We start from the raw sequence: 17716 nt of genomic DNA, 5'->3' as shown, positions 1-17716 counted from the left end.
GGGTCCCTAATTCTTCAGTCCAAAAGATCAGTCAGGACTTAGAATTCTATAGCTGAGGAAACTTCCTAGAAGGAATAACCCTTGCAACAAATGATCAATATATAAACAGAAGTGGTCCTCAGTTCCCCTTAAGAAGTCACATATCCGTGTTGCTGTGTGTGCATCAGCATCAGCCTGCGCCGTGTCCTAGCTACCACGTTCAGCTGCATCACCCAGGGATATACGCTTGCTTCCGGGCGACTCCTGCTGCTGCAAAATGCTGTGGTGAGCAGTCTCGGATTTCCCTCTGTGGGCCTGTATGAGGTTTTTCTCTAGGAAATACATATTCAGGAGCACATGTGACACAGGACGAGGCACTTTAATTTGATGAAGTGTTACAAGAGAAGCTTCCAGAACAGAATGACTGCACTGGTCTATACCCTGACAGTGCCTGAAGAACCCGATTCCCATGTTCTCACTGATACTTGGTATTTTCCAGCTTTCTAACTTTTGTCAGTATACTGAGTTTAAAGAAGTACCTTGTTGTTTTAGTTTGTTTCTCTAATAATAGATGAACTTGCTTCCTAATCTGATCTCTGGTGTCCTCTTGTGGAAAGTGGCTTCATATCCTTGTCCTGTTTTTTTATTTTTATTTTTTCATTTTTATTTTTTATTTATTTTTGGGGGGTCTCTTCCCCAGTCTTAGCTTGTCTGTCCAAATTTACTACAGACTGATAGCTGAGAGTCAGTATGAGGAAGTGAGGACTCTGTAGCACATCTCATGCAATAGACATTCTCTGCTTCTTCCTATTAGTAAGGGAAGTAGGGGATGATCTCCAGCTTTGAGATAGGCAGATCTTTCTGTGGACCACCAGAGGCCAGATCCTGAGCTGCCTGAGAGAATTCCTGATAACTCAAGGCCAGTAAAGGGTGGGTTGAATAGTTCCTTTGAATAGAGATGAGAGGTTAGAGAAAACTCAGTTGAATTGAATGATGTCCTCTGCCTCTTTTAGTCAAATGATTAAAATCCAGTGTATGTCAGACTTAAATATAAGGCAGAGGTGGTTGAGCCTAGACCTGCAACCTGGCAGCCAGCATGCCAGTACCAGGATAGAGGAGAGGTCCCACTCTCCCTTTGGTAGACCCTGCCTGCCACTGGACTGTCAGCATTTGTCCTCTCTTCATACTAGCTGACCCACCATCTCCCTGTGCTCACCTCTCCTCCCACTCATGCTTTGGACTAGGGAATTTCTTTTCCCCGTAGCAGAAAAGAAACAGACATCACTTCTTTCCCAGGGTCTCTTCATTGCTGTGAACTTCTTGGAAATTCTTGTATCTGGCTTACAGTTAAATTTGTCAGCAATCTTGTGGTTGCTTGTTCTAGCCTGGCTCACAGCCTGTATTGCTGTACCCACAATGCAGTGGGGATCTTTGGTCATCCAAGAGAGAGGTGAACTGTCTTCTAAACCAGGCTGAGCTGGCTTCCACAAGGAAGTGCTAACCAAAGATCGGTGCTCTGTAAGTTGTGACCATTGCTGGAGAGAAAACTCTGACAAGGTGTTTGGAGGCATGGTTGTCACGGAGCAGTGCTTTCTTAAGGCCTGTCTTTCCTCAGTAGAGCTGCTGCCTTTTGAGTTCTGTCTGAAATGAAGGGAATCTTCTCAAGGTTGCAGATGAGTCACTGTCTTGGATTGCTTAGCCGCTTTAGTCTCCAAGTTTTCGAAGTGAATTGCCCATTTCTTTGATTGGGTTAGCAGCCCCAGGGCTGATTCCCAGCCACTCTCCTCTCGCCATCCTGCCAGACCACTGTCTGTCCTCCAGGGCCAAAGGCAGCATACACGGTTGCTTGGACACGTCCTGCAGCCTGCAAATTGGACAGATGGAATCAATACTCATGAACCTGGAGAGGCCCAGGTAGCACAGTTAGTGACAGTAGCTGCCTGGAGGGACAGCCTGCCATGAGAGGGCGTGTGATTGAATAGTGATTGGATGCAGCAGCTGAGGATTAACCAAATTATGTCCCTTTGAATTTAGATTGACAAACCCTTCTCATTTGGACTTGAAAACATGTCAACTTGTGCAGACTGTAGAAGAGCTGCCTACTTGGTGTAAGGCTGTGCTGGCATACATTCTGGGAGTGATCATTTGGGGCCCAGATTCAAGTTATTGCTATGATTGTGTCAACCATGAGAAGAGGCTCATGTTTGTGCAGCTTTCCCTATATACTTGTAGGCACTATGGAGTTTACTTCCTCGTAGTCTGCTAGGAAGCCTTGCTATCTCTTTTATTATGGTAAGGAAAAGGAGGCCCTAGGTCGAGTACCTTGTCCTAGATACTATCTATAAATGATAGAACCGCATTTGCACTCCAGGTCTCTATGCATGTTAGAAAGTGCCATGCTACCTACTCAGTTTTTTAGCTTGTACTTCCCGAAACTTCCCTGGTTATCTTTGGGGCCAACGTGGTACAGAAAGTTGTCATCTGACCTCCATGTGATACTGTGCCATATACAGCTGTACACACAAATAAAGGAATTTAAATTTTTGAATGGTAATTTTCTAATTTTGGAACTTTCTACAACTATTAGTTATCATCCTATGAGGGAGTTTTCCCAGCCAAGGGTAGTATATCCATAGTCTCAGTACTCAGAAGGTGGAGGCAGTAGGCTCAGCAATTTTAGACCAGTCTTGACTATGCAGCCAATCATAGGCTAATCTGGGCTTCAGAAGACCTTGGCTCAACCCTGTTAGCAGGGGTGTGAGTAAGCCAGCTCCAAAGCTGTGAACATCTGTCTTGTGGCAGCATGGGTGGGGGAGAATTGCTCCGCCCTCCCCGTCAACTCCTGGAGCAGGGGGAAGTCATCAGAGCAGGAGAGCCAACCCTTTTAGTGTAGGTGTGGGTGAGCCAGCCTTGTTGTAAAAATGGGAGAACTCTCCCCGTTTCTCATCTGGTGGACCAACCCTACAGCTGCCCAGACCCAGACCCAGACCCAGACCCAGGATTATGACTCGGTCCGCCCAGCATCTGCCCCATCTATGACCTGCTGAAGCATGTGAAGGAACCTGGCCTGCAGACCCAAAGCTGCAGGATCTCCACATACAAGGCAACAACGGATATCCAAGAAGAGTCCCAGTAAGGACCAGAAGTGATAGTGTAGTAGAGACCAGAGGCCTCGCACCAGACCAATGACTCTGCAATGAACACTTGCAAGTAAAGATACATGGATAAAGGAGGTTACTGCTGACTCACTGTGTCACACTGCAGCATCCATGATGAGATGTTTAATTGTTTTCTCTTTTTAAATTTTTTTCTTTTTTTCTCTTAAATTTTGTTTTATTTGGGGGGCTACAAAGCAGATGGTAGATGCGAAGGAACGGGGACATGAATAGGATCGAAATACATGATGTAAGAGACACGTAGAATAAATTTAAAACCAAAACACTTTGGCTCAAAAATAAAAGATTACTTAAAAAAAAAACAACTTACAGGCTAGCCTTAAATTTCTTGAAATCATCCGCTTCAGTGTCCCTGCAGATGAGTTTACTAGCATGAGCCATTACTCCTGGCTTTGTTTGCATCCCAGGCTAGCCTTGAACACTATGTAGCTGAGGATGACCTTGACTCTAGATCCTCCTAGTGTTAGGATTAAGTGTGAACTGTGGGATTGCATCTTAGTTGCTGGGTTGTTATAAAACTTGTATAGTCATAAACGTATTATAAGCACAAAGTTATCTGATAATAGCTGCACTCCCCAGATAGTGTACCTTGACTCTATAAGAAAAACTCTTCCAGTTCCTAACTTTGCCTCATAGCTACAGTCTCTCTCTAAAGAAAATATTTATGTAATTATAACAAGTTATAAGCCATTATTGTCATTGCTCATGTAATCATGCCCAGACTGTCCCAGAATTTACTTAGCCAAGTGTTGTGCCTGTTGAAGATAACAGCGGCCAAACCAAGTGATACATGGAAAAGCCAGCAGCATGGTTAGCTGCAAATACTGCAGAAACAAGAGAAAAAACTGAAACTAAAGTCTGGATTTTTAATAGTCTGATAATCCCAGGAATTTTTTTTTGAAACACCTGCCATTTATGCCTTTCAAAGTGTTAATGGTTTTGAAGGTCAGTTCAGAAAAAGTAAAAATTACCTTTTACAAAGAGCAAATCTGGCAAAGACACTCAAAGAAATCATGAGATAGGGAGCAGAGGACTGTTACACCTGGGTTTGGGAATTCAGCTTGGCTAGGAATCGGAGAAATGAGTGTACTAGTTTGGCTCCATGTTTTGCTCTAAAAAAGAAAGAAGAAGAAAACATGTCTGAAGGAGGGAAGGCACGGTGTTCCCATGTACCTCATACTCAGCTTGTGAAAATAAGCATGAGTCCCATCTCTGCAAGAGGCAGCTCAGCAATACTTTGAGTGCTTATCCTAGAGTTAATACAAGCACTTGGGAAGCTGAAACAGGAGGATTGTCACAAGTTTAAGGACAGCCAAGGCTACATACATAGCAAGTCTTTGTATGTAGGGAGAAGAAAGAGCTCCTTATGCCCTCTCCTAGGGCTGAATCTTCTAGTAATGTGTCTGCTTGTCATCAAAGTATTAAAGACATTCTCTTTTACGGTAAAAGATTGGTTAAAAGACAGAACAGCTGACTGCAGTGCTTGCTTTTATTCCCTGCACCGCAGAGGCAGAGGCAGAGGCAGGAGTATCCTGGGGGTGTGAGAGCAGCGCAGTCTGCAGAGCAAGTTCCAGGACAGCCAGGGGTGTACAGAAACCCTGCCTCAAAAAACACAGCATCGCCGGGCGGCCAGCACTTGGGAGGCAGAGGCAGGCGGATCTCTGTGAGTTCCAGCCTGGTCTACAAGAGCTAGTTCCAGGACAGGCTCCAAAACCACAGAGAAACCCTGTCTCGAAAAACCAAAAAAAAAAAAAAAAAAAAAAAAAAAAAAACACAGCATCATCTCAGAATTCTCTACAACTGAGGCAAATGATGCTTTGGTCCTGCATGAAAAGGGGGTACATACATTTAGAATTTATCTATGACCCAGTTATTTAAATTATAAATGTGCTTCCTGAAAAAAACAGTCAAATAAATAACCTGTGTTTTAAGACATCTTTCTTCTTTATAGAAACCCTTTCGGGGGATGAGTGTTAGTAGGACCATTACATTATAGAAGAAAGAGGGAAGCTACCATACACTGAGCATGTTAACTAGTTCAAGCACTGTGCCCTGTGCCCTTGTGAGGGCTCTGCCAACTATTTAAACTCCCCAGTCCATTTTTACACAGCTCCTGGAATGATTTCTCTAACGCAAAGGTTTGAAATAAAATATGCCAAACTCTTTATAATGATTGCTCTTAGAGTTTGGATTAAAGAGGTGGATCTAGGAGATACTTCCAGTTTTGATATTTTAGTAATGTCAGAATTTATATATGCATGGGTGTGTGCGTGTGTGGATCTGTAGAAGAAAGCATATGTGATCATGTCCTGCTGTCTGTCCTTGCTCCCATTCACACCTCCTTCTCTCGCATTGTGCTGTTCTGCTTTCTCTGTCTTGCTGGAAGGCGTTCCTCAGGCTGCTCCTGTGCCCTGCTCGTGCACGTGTGCTTCCCATACTCATCTACTCCTTCAGAAGCTTCATTCCTAGGTGTTTTTATTAACTAAATTTGCTCTTAGACAGTTTTATATAAATATGTAATGATGTATTGACCCTCTCTTCTCCCTTTCTCCCTGTTCTCGCCCCCATCCCCAATCTCAATATTCATGTCTGTTTGTATTATTTTTCTTTGCTGTAACTGTACACTTGTTCCTTCCCAGGAGTCTGTAAGCACAATATCACAGGGAACCTAGTGACTAGAATGTAGTGAGCTTTTGATAAGTAGTTGTAGGGTGAATTGTCTTAGAACTGTGAAAACCAGACCATTTGATCTGCTTTTCTAATTGCTTCCAGCGTGGTGCAGGTCCTGCTTGCTGCTGGAGCTGACCCAAACCTTGGGGATGATTTCAGCAGTGTCTACAAGACTGCCAAGGAACAGGGAATACATTCTTTGGAAGGTAAGGTTGGGCTACCCCACTGCTCTGGGTGTCTCCACCTGTGGCTTCCACAAGCTTCGCTCAGTGTCCGCAGCTACTCGAGGGCATCCCGAGGGGCTCAGGAGAGATGCCTTTCGTAGCTCCTTTCTCCAGTTCCAAAGTGTCGGGAAAAGAGAGTGGAGCCTGAGTTCATGACTTCATTGAGGTGGGGCACACTTCACCTGGTCTCCTGAGACTGGGAGCCTCCGAGGAGCAGGCAGTGGAACAGATTTCAATGAAATGGTTGAGGATACTGCATGGAATGTGAGTTTGCTCCTTTCGCTACCTACAGACTTCTCTGCCCCAGTACTAGAACATATGCTGTGGTTCCTAGCCATAGAGGTCTCTAAGTACAGCTGTGAATATTGCTTTTTCAGTGTGTGGTCTGATATCTGAGACTGGTGCTTTGCTTTGCTGTGACCTAGGGCTAGGAACAGACCTTTGTGCCTTGATCTTCTGAGAGCTGTAAAATGGGCTTATTGCTAATACCTCACGGATGTACGGGTGGTTATTGAGCCGCAGAAAAAGGTGTTGTGGCACCTATCTATTGGAGAGAACCTGCTCAGATCAGTCTTTGTGAGGTCTTTGGTGAGGAGTTCTTCAAAAATGAAATTGAGAAGAATGTAGGTTGCATTGGCTGCAGACAAATGTGTGTTTTATATGTGAGCTTTTGCCTGTGTAACCTGTGCCTGCCTCCTACCCACTGTCCGCCATCACCCAGACAGACTGCTATTCCCCTGAAGTTTGGTGACAGGACAGCTTAGCAGAGGCTGCTTTAGACCTGGAACTAGTAACAGCAGCACAGTAGCCCTGCTGGCTGCCTTATCCTGGAGGAGATTCAGCAGAGGAGAGCCTCGGTGCACTTAGCCCTCTGAGCGAGGGAAGTAAGGCTGGCGGCTCTGTGGTGCTGCGCCAGGGACAAAGTTTCTCAGATCGGTGACATGAGGGGAGTGTCCAAGAGCATCAGGGCACTATGCCCCCGTGAAGTGTGAAGTTACCCTGCTGTCAGCTGCTCTTCTGGGTGCTCCTTAAATCTTAGCCTCTTCTATGGTTATTTGAACTCTCGCCACCCATATCTTCCTTCTCCTTCCCAACTGAGAGTTCCTTGTGTAGACCATGACCTGTGCCTCTTTAAATTCCTCTGAGCTAGAAAGTGTTCACTTTATACTTCAAACAGAAGAGAAGTTCAGGAGTACCAAACTTGCCCTTTCTTTGCCGCTTAAAATGGACCCGGCTGATGGGCTGTCTCAAACACAGCTTTCCCTTGCGTCTGTGTGCTTGCTGTTTGGGTGCTCTCACCTGAAAGCAGAGGAGCTGTCAGATGCTGGGGCCAGGAAGGAGTGGGGATTCTTGCAATGCCTTCTCTTCTGCTCTGAGAATTTTAGCAGATTTTGCAGACTCTAATCAAGCTTTTTTTGTCAGCTTTGCATTCTATATTTCTTTGTAGGTTGATGCTCAAATTCGTTCTAGAGCTATACAATAGCGATCAACAGGTTTGTTTTTTTTTCTGGGAATAGCCAAATTGTGTAAATTTCAACTTTATGGACCATTTGGTCTTTGGTATGACTACTCAGCCTGACTCTTCGGTATTGAAGCAACCATGATGGTTCACGAACAGACTTTGTTCATTTATTCATTTGAACAGCCTCCCTAACTTCCTTCTAACTCCAATGCCAACCAACCTTCACTGCAGGTAAACAAATAAAAATAATAGGAAAGGCCGCCATGAAAGAAAAATACTATTTCTTTTTGTTTTGTATAGCCTGCAGTTACCAGTGGGCTTTCTGTAGACTCAGTATTTATTTAGAACTCCTTACTGATGACATTTCTGTGTGCTAGCAGTCTGCTAGGCAGACACACTCCCTACCACCATGCACTTTTTAGAGCAAATGATCATAAGGCCTTGATGATTTAGAGTTCTCCAGCATGTGGCAAGGCAGTTTTGATGTATTGTCGTTAACTGCAGCTGACATTAAGTCCCTTCTTTCCCATCCTCTATTTCTTTGTCTACAAATTGAGGTTTTTTTTATTATTTATTTATTTATTTTTAACATTTGTTGTTAAAATAAAAAAAAAAAATGTGTCCTGCACTTATCTGCATTTATTTTCCTTCCTTATTCTGATGACCCTTGCTTACTCCTGCACATTAATGACTTGTTTTCAGGGAACCCATAGGCGCTCAGTAATCATCAGAGTGCTTAAGAAGCTTTTTAAAAATGCATCCTAGGGCCGGGCATGATGGCACACACCTTTAGTCCCAGCACATGGGAGGCAGAAGAGCTTTGATTTCTGAGTGAGTTCCAGGACAGCCCAGAGCTATACCGAGAAACTCTGTCTCAACACAAACACACACCGCCTCCGAGGGCTGGAGATACTGCTCAGTGGTGGGGCACTTGCATGAGGCCTTGAGCTCCACCCCCAGCGCTGTTTTGTTGTTTTGTTTTGAATTCTAGTATCTTGTCAGGAATCATTAATAAACTCAGTACTGGTAGCTTATAAGATCTCCTCGCCTTCACTGACTACCTTTGTCTGCCACAGATTATTTTCCAAGGTACATCTGTTTGGATGTACTTTGTTCTCTGCTTTCTGGAAGGGACTAGGATGATGACCCTTGACATATTTCATCTCAGGGCTCTTTCTAGCCGTCAGGTTAATTATGGGGATGGCCAGCGTATTTTAGGGCGCATGTCAGGTTCCAGTATCAAAAGGTTGGAAGCCCCAGCATCCTTTATCATCTTCACCGTGTTTTTAGACCATTCTCCATTTGAAGACGTCTTGTCTTTTCATCCTCTGTTAGCTGTCATTGCCTGCCGTGTGCCATCTCAGTGCTGACATACGAGTGTAAGATCCATCCCTGAGCTTCATTTCTTGTTTGACTGACGGGACTGGGGGTGGAGGGACTGGGAGATGTATGAGGAAGAATTTAGAAGAGCCAGTATTGTCACAGGCTTAGGGCAGCTAGACAATCCTTGCTGTCAGAATCCGTACCAAAGTTCACTGTATTTTATAATTATTTCTGTGGATCTTAACCTACCCTTGGTACTGAGGGAAGATGGTGGATTGTAGTTTGTGACTCTGGCCCAATTTCCTTAACCCCAGTAGTTTATATACCCTTTGCCTGCCTGTCAGTATTGCTGTGTTGATCAAGATATAAAATAATGTGACGCGTGAATTGCAAACTTCTCTGCAGTTATAATTGCTTATTAGTTCCACTTATTTATAATTCAGCCTGCTTTTACTGCATTTCGGGCACTCTGCCAGATGCTGAGAATATCTAAATTAATATATTTGGTCTGGCCCCTCAGCAGCGCTCCTAGCCAAGTAAGATGGACCTCTGCAAGGAGTTACACTACCGAGTGGTAAGGGCAAAGGTAGCTAGCTGTATGAAGAATGTAAGCAGCCAAGAGTGAGGTACTGATGGTCTTTTTTCTAAGATCAGGCTATGTCTTGGACATGTCATTGGATGAGTGACTTTGGATTGGGTCTTAAGGATGAGTTGGAGATTGCTTGCCTAGAACACACACAGCCTGAGGAGGACAGGACGGTCTTCGCTGTCCTCACTGAGGCCCTAGGAAAGCTTTTCCCCTGCCTTACATGCCAGCACAGCTTCTTAGGAAGCCTTCTTAGCTAGGTACATTGCAGACTCGTGCCCTCTTATCAAGGTTGGTGTTTTCGGGTGATGGTGGACTTGCTAGCACAGCTGACCCAGGAGTGCCTGGCATGGAAATCTTCTTGGCCTGGCTGTTATTGCTGTTCTCTGCAGCCCTCAGAGTGGTGTCTTCAGAGTCATAATGGTGGCCTTAAAAAAATTAAAAAAATAATAATTTTTAAAAAAAGCTTAGGAAATACTGCCAGGCAACCATAGTTCATCTAAGCCCTGTCGCTGACTAATTATGTAATCTTGGCAAGTGACATAAAGTCCTTGACTTTCAGACTTCTCTGTAATACAGGGATAACAGTACCCATGTTATTGGACTGTTAGGATGATTGACAATAACTATATGTATGTAAAAGTCATTGGCAGTGGAGTTCCTCTATGAAGGTAGGTTTGAGCTCAGTGTAAGTCAGGACACCTGATTAGGAAGTAGTGAGCAATGTACCAAGGAGCACAAACAGGCTGGAGTCTGCCCATCAAAACTTTCTTAGGAGATTCTTGCCATGGCTCCCTGGGTTTCATGGGCCAAAGATCTTGGTAACTATGATTTCTTTGGTTCTGAATGCTCAGCTACATGTAGAGCAGGTGATAAGCTCAGAGGAAAGAGGATTTGAACTGCTTCAGAGTTAAGAGGAAGAGAGAAGGAAATACATCTAAGACAGGGACAATGACAGACAGGTGGGATTATAGCTGTTCCTCTGCTCGCTCATTCCTGTCTCGATCACAGTCCTTTCAGAGCCTCAGCCTACCTGCTCACTCCAGGAGACTTCCCCTTGTGGCTGGGCAGTGGGCTCCTACCCTCAGGTGGAGGAAACATTAAATTAGTGGTAACAGTAAACAAGTCGCCCAGTGTGGATGCCGCGGGCTGCTTATAAGTAATGGTTATAAACATCCAGTGTCTGGTGCTGTCAGAAATGCAAGCACGTACTCCGAGTGCCTCTCATATGTACAATTAAAACAATAAAACATGGTAGAAACGTGGCCAGAACAGGCTATAAGTCAGGTTCTCTTCTCAGCTTCAAGTGGCAGCTGAATAAAGATGAGTCCTGAAGAACTGGGTTGGCACAGGGCTCTTCCAGGGTGAAAGCTTCTCAGATTGGACCTCCCAGAGCCAAGAACCCCTTCCCACAGGGGCAACAGGTCCTGGCCTGCTCCAGCTGACCTCCCCATCTCTTGCCTTCAGATGGGGAACAAGACTGTGCAAGCTGGCGCATCACAAACCAGTGGACAAGTGCCCTGGAGTTGAGGAGGTGGCTAGGAGTCCCCGTTGGCGGTAATGGAACTGCTCTCTATACAATAGTTCTCATCCCCAGGCCGTGCTGGGGGCTCTGCAACATTCATCTTTATGTAAGCTAACCACCCAGTGGAGAAGTTAAGTACCATGTACCCAAACCTTCCCTAGCACGGTAGAAAATGAACGACCCCAGAAAATCCAGACTAATAGGAATCCAGAGACTCCCAGGGGAGAGCTTGGGTCTTATCCCCAGAGACCTACATGCATGTCAGCCCCACCTCCCCCGACCATGAATAGCACGATCCAGACTGCGGGTGTTACTTGTAGTCTAATGCCCAGATGCCTTAACACATCTTGGCCTTGGTGTCCCTAGAGAAGAGACCTTAGATTGCCACTCTTGGCTTCATTCATAGATGTGCTTAAGCCAAGTGGGTTTGTAGACCACTTAGTATCTGTGATGCCTGGAGCAGTTCCCTAGACTTCTCAGAAGCTCTCCTTCCCAATTTGTAAAATAAAAGTTATTAAGAGAGCTGGGAGTAATGTAAAGTAATGTAAAGCCTGGACCATAGGAGGAATCCCATGAATGGAAACCTCTGTTTCGTTAGTCTAATTATGTCCATAGGAAACTACAGGGTCTTTGACCCTTTATCCTTAAAGAGCCAAATATTAATTTGAGTCTAAGAAATGTGTGCTACTTAATGATATGACCTTGGGCAGTTCATCCTGTTTCTGTGCTAGTTTTCTCATCTATAGAGAATATTTCTCACACCACATATTTGTTATAACGGTCATTTGATAGCTGGCATGGTGTTGCATGTCTATAATCTCAGCACTCAGGAGGCTGAGGCAGAAAGAATGAAAGTTTAAGGCCAGCCTGAGATACATTGTGAGGCCCTGTGAAAAGAGACCCGTTCTCCCAACATCAGGGGAAAAACATGAGTTGACGTACTTATGAAAGTGCTTGTATGATATGAAAGCAAATATGATATACCAAGAATGGCAGCTAATGATAATAAAGATTGGATACAGTCGAGACCACATTAGACCAGGGTCCAGTCATGGTACAGATCACAGTGGAGCTCAGAACGAAGAATGTTGGGCTGAAGTAATCAAGGAAATAAAATTAACCTTGATTCTCAAAGTCTAGGAAGATTTGAGGCAGCTGCCAGAGGAAAGAGAGGTGGGTCTGGGTAGGTATGAGGGGAGCAGGGATGTGCTGTGTCCAGAACTCTCAGGGGTGTGAAATAGAGAAGCTCTGTTTCAGACTGAAGAATGAACGTGTTAGGACACACCATTCATGGATCAGAAGGTCTCTTTTCAGTGAGCAGTAAACCACATAGCAAGCAGCACAGCATTGGTAGACACCAGGGTTTTATCATCAAATGCAGAGGCTCCAAAGTCCTAGAGGTGAGGGGCTGCAGGATTGACTGCTTCAAAGGGTAGCAAAGGAGGGTATGATAATGAAGCTGTACCATGTCAATAGCTAAGGCAGCAGCAGCAGCTGGTAACATTTATATGTATTGATCTTGTGTTCAACATTATGTGCTCAGTAAAGGAAACTAAGGCAGAAACAGTGATGTCCGAGGACTGGAGAGATGCCCAGCACTTAGAATCACTTGCTGTCCTTCAGAGAACTAAAATTGGTTTCCTAGCACTCACATCAAGTGGATGATAATTGTAACTCTAGCTCTAGGGGACTTTGCACCCTCTTCTGGCCTCTGAGGCTAAGTATGTGTGCCAGCATACACACATTCACACACAAAGAATAAAAATAAATCTTTTTTTTTTTTTTTTGAAGCAGTGATGTCCATTGCCAACAAAACTGTTTCCTTCCCTTGTGTAGAGCTCAGAGACCGTACCAGGTTGCATGTGCCTCTGAGTATGCCAAGACCTCTGGCTTCTCTAGAGGCTTGGAAAACCAGCAGGCTAAAAGCTCTTAGGCAAGTTGTTTTTATTAATGCCCTGACTCTTCTTCATCCTTGTCCAGGTCCACTCAAGAGTCTCATTACCCCTCCAGGGCCAGCAGTTCTATATGCCATCTCTCAGCTCTGCCACAGAACCAGCAGGGTGGACAGAGGGCTGTCACTCCATCAGGCATTTTGGCCAACTTCAAGACGAAATGTATTACCCAGTTAGGTTAATTGTTTCTATTCTTTTAGCTCTCCAAACTTACATAGATATATATGTCTTTCTCTCTTAGGAGAGAGAGAGAGAGTAGTTGACATGTTTTATTAAAAAGAATAAATTCAATGCATTTATAAAAATAAGAAAAGTATGATGGGGTAGCAAAGAGCTAGTCTTGTGATTTTTAGCTGATTTACATATTTTGTGTATAAATATTTTTTCATCAAAAGTTCCAAATCAGGGTTGGGTCCCACACACTACACAAAATATATTAGAGACATTTATATGGATAGCAGGAAGGGAGACAGAGGGCTGAAATTTTCCAGGCACCCAGTGATTGATGGGGGCTGAGGCTCCCCCTGACGCTTTATTGAGTTTCCGATGATTATCTCTCGCTGAGACATTTTTTACAGATGACGGTCGAGCTGTCACAATGGACCATGGGGGAAAAAAAACCAACAATAATAACACTTTAATCTTTTTACTGCACTGCTCCCTAGTATCTCAGATTCATCTTCTCTGACGCACGCAGTTCATTATTCTGCCCCTCCCTGGATGGGAAATAAAGGAAAATAAATATATATGTAGACACGCTTACCCACATGCATACACACAACACAGAGTATATAAAGAGACCACCTCAGAACCAGAGAGGGGCAGAATTTATTGTTCTTTTTGCAAGTGTTGAGGTTTATTAGTAGAGATGCTTGGTTGGCTTGGAATTGGCTATTAATTACAGCGTTTTGTATTTGTTTTTTATTGCAAGTTTTTAACATCTTGAAGAAAAGGCAGAGGAGAGGCAAGCAGGTGCAGAGACGGGGATCACTGGGGGACCAAGTTGGACCAGCCAGGTTGCATAGCTGCTCAGAAGCAGGCTTCTTGCGCTTGCTGCCAGCTTGTCCCTCAGGATCCTTGGAGCCAGAAACCACTGAGCACCATGGTCTCTAAGAGTCAGGAAAGGTGAGAAGTGAAGGAAATTGAAGCGGTGTTTGAGTCCTGATACACATCCTCAGCAGACTCAGGAGTTGGCCCCCTTTGTACATTTGAGGATGGAAGGGTGTGACGTGGGTCGGAAAGCCTCACCAGGTTCTCTGGTAAAGGACTCCTGGGCCGAACAGTATGCCATGCAGTCTGTAAGCCATCTCTAGTTCCTTGCCAGCCTTTCTGTTCTGCCTTCCTTTCCATGGGATTAGAAGAGATGAGCTGCGCTTCCTGTCGGAAGGCTGCTGGCCAGTCTTCCCTTTAATCCATCACACCTTTTCTGAGCCAGTCATTACACTTGGGAGGAGTGGTGGTGGGGACAAGAAGGACCCTGCTCCTCAGGAGTCCATGAACAGAGAGCATGGTGCCTGTGAAAACCATTTTTAAGTGGAGGCTGGACCTGAAACCAGCCTCGGTCACCATGGGCTCATACATTCTACAAAGGATAAAGCTGATCACAACATCCATACTTTAAGAACCTAGTTTCTGCTTAAGAAGACAAGCTTACCATCTCACCGAGGAAGCAGTTATTGAATACAGGAATGTAATGTGTGAAACTATGGAAGAATACACGGGCCCGTGCAGGAGAAGATGGCACCTAATTCAGTGTGAACTAGATATTACTACAGTGCATAGAGGAAGGGGTTCATGACCTCAGGTTGCTGTCAGGAAATACGAGGCCAGAAGTGAGGCATAGTCCCACAGAAGAGACAGGCGTCTGAGCTGGACAGTCATTGCCTGACGGTGCCACTTTAACCACCTGCATGAGCCGAGACTAGTTTCTTTGTTTATTGAATGGCAGCCTAGTGCATTTTTGTGAGGAAAATCGTTGATCAAGTCCCTGGCCTGATCTCTCACACATAGAATTCAATAAATAGAAGCCATTCTTTTCTTAGCACAGTACTGGGGTGACGTCCCTGTGCCCATTCTCCATTGTTAGTGTTGGGGAGGGTTCCAGGTGGCGTCAGAAGGAGAAAGAGCATGACATAAACTGAGCACTTGTTGACTCTTGCCTGAATGCCAGGTAATATGCCCAGCTTCCTACAGACATTTTATCTTTGAGATAGGAACTCAGACTGATCTTGAATGCATTATGTAGCCTAGGCTGGCCTTGAGCTCCCAAGCCTCTTGCCCCTTCAAAGTGCTGAGACTGCTGGCATGTGCCACTACACCTGGCAGTCACTGTTTGTTTGTTTGCTTTGGTTTATACTTTTAAATATAGCAGCTTTATTGAATTGAATTGACATATAAAGCTAACCATGTAAAATCTATAACTTAGTGATGTATTCTTTCACAAGAGTTAAACAAGCATCACCCCAGTCTATTTTAGAACATTTTTATCACATTATAGGAAAACCTCATATGCTTATCAGTTATTCTCCATTTGCCCACAAGTCCCTGGCAGCTACCTTGTCTCTATAGATTGCCTAAAGTGGACATTCTGTGTACGTGGAACCATATACCACATGGTCATTTGTGACTGACTTCTTTTCCCTAGCATTAAGTTTTATATGTAGTGTGGCAACTGTCATTACTTCATTCCTTTTTATGGTGGAATAGTATTCTACTGTATATCATTTATCTCTTCACCATATGATAGATATTATATTGTTTACCTTTGGGCTTTTATAAATACATGGCCATAAATATTTATGTAATTTTAAATTTATTTATTTATTTGAGATAGGTTCTCCTGTTGGAGCTCTGGCTGACCTGGAACTCACTATGCAGACTAGACTGGCCTTGACCTCAGACATGGACCTGGCTCTGCTCCTGAGTACTTTGTACCACCTGGGGCACGTATTGACACCCCTCCAAACTATGTCAGATTTTATTTAAAGAATTATATCTCTAAAAAGGATATAATTATTTTGTATTATAATAAAATTTTAGACTTATAATTAATTGTAAGTATTGGTATTTTAGTACCATGAGCACTAACTATTTATTCAGTACCCCTCAAATTATTGTTTGTCATACCATTTACGTAGTACTTAGCACATGACAGAGCTAAGATAAGCAGGGCTGTGTGTTTGTGTTTGAGTGGTGCTGAGAAGCAGCCAGAGCTACATGGAGGGCATGGGGGCTCTAACTGCCGCTGACTCTTGGACTCTGGCTGTGGACCCCTGAGGCATAGACTTTGTAACGTTCACAGGCAGGGGTAGGGCAGAAGTGAGCAGAGTAGTGGCTGTCACTTTTCCTGTGGCCAGAGGGGGTGTGGAACCTCCCACAGAGACAGGGAGGCATCTGGGAGAGGAGCCTACACCCCCTGCAGGTGGCAAGATAACTTTGTTGAGAAGACCACCTTGGTGGCCAGCTGGTAAGACAGGCCTGGTTGCTCCTTTGGATGACTTTGCTTACTCTCCGGCCAAGGGGATGGGGGTGGGGTGTTGTTCCTTCTCTCCACCCCCTTTCTACCTTCATCATCTTTTGTGACTTAAGAAGAGTGACATCTCAGGATTGGGCCTTTTTAGCAGTTAGCAGTGGGCCTGTGTCTTGGTTACTTTTCTATTACTATGAAGAAACACCATGACCAAGGCAAAAACAAACAAAGCACCATTTAATTGGGGACTTGCTTACAGTTTCAGTGTGGGGTGGCGGGGTTGGGGGGAGCGATTCCTTGGTAAGAAGCGTGCAGCAGACCAGTAGGCACCAGAGCAGTAGCTGAGAGCTTACGTTTTACCTACAAGTTGGAAGCAGAGATAAAAAGACCTGGCCAGGCATGGGCTAAGGACCTCAGGCTGCCAACACTGAGCAGTGCAGAAAAAGCTTCATGCCAAATGCAGAATTGGCATGGGAGATTCCTGCTTGCCACCAAATGTCATTCTTCTGAACACCAGGGCTTTCGTACAAAATGGGAGCATAAACTTACAGCTCCTGGGGCAGCAGTTCTTCTTTTGTTTTTCGAGACAGGGTTTCTCTGTAGCTTTGGAGCCTGTTCTGGAACTAGCTCTTGTAGACCAGGCTGGCCTTGAACTCCAGAGATCCTCCTGCTTCTGCCTCCCTCCCGAGTGCTGGGATTAAAGGCGTGCACCACCAGCACCCGGCTCTGGAGTGATCGTTCTGGAGAACACCAGCATGACGCGCGCTAAGTAGACACTGCCAGGTGACAGACACTATGCAGAACAGGTGGTGGTTCTCCCACCTGCAGTGTCCTGCGCCTGTGCCTTCCTGGGAGACTAGATAAAAAGGGTCACGACTGGCACTGAGACCAGATGCTGTGTTACCACACCTAGAGCAGCCCAGCAAGAGCCTCCTGTTCTTTCTTTCCATTTACAGATAGGAGTTTGGCACAGAGAGGTCAAGCAAACCATGTGAACCTGCACAGCAGATTCAGGATTCAAATACAGTGGTCTGGCTTCAGAGCTTGCTCAGTTACCAGCCATTCTGTGCTGCGGTCACTAGACATTTGTTTATAGATACTGTTATTGTTTTCCACAAACAGAAATATCTGGACCTTATTTGTGTGAGATGTTGAATATATTTAATCCAAAATGCTTGGCACCAGAAGAAAATCAGATTTAGGAGTTTGTTTGAAACTTGGAATGTTTGTGTATAAAGTTTATTAGTTGAACACCCCTAATCCAAAAATACGAGCTCCATGCCCTAAAATCAGGAAATTTTTTGATACAAGGTCATCGTATGTAGTTCAGGATAGCTTCAAGTTTGTAAC

General features: G+C 44.6%; 1 protein-coding gene across 1 annotated transcript in view; it reads left to right on the top strand.

The window, feature by feature from the left end:
• Clpb (ClpB family mitochondrial disaggregase) overlaps positions 1-17716 on the top strand; it is a 131105-nt gene that overhangs the window by 43447 nt on the left and 69942 nt on the right. Inside the window, exon 4 of the mRNA XM_057778193.1 lies at positions 5928-6031. Within this exon, the coding sequence (XP_057634176.1) occupies positions 5928-6031 (104 nt within the window). The remainder of the gene's footprint in view (positions 1-5927; positions 6032-17716) is intronic.

This window comes from Chionomys nivalis, chromosome 8, assembly GCF_950005125.1.
Source record: "Chionomys nivalis chromosome 8, mChiNiv1.1, whole genome shotgun sequence".
Lineage (NCBI taxonomy): Eukaryota > Metazoa > Chordata > Mammalia > Rodentia > Cricetidae > Chionomys > Chionomys nivalis.
Note: the sequence above shows the minus strand (reverse complement) of the source record. Positions and strands in the feature narration are given on the sequence as shown.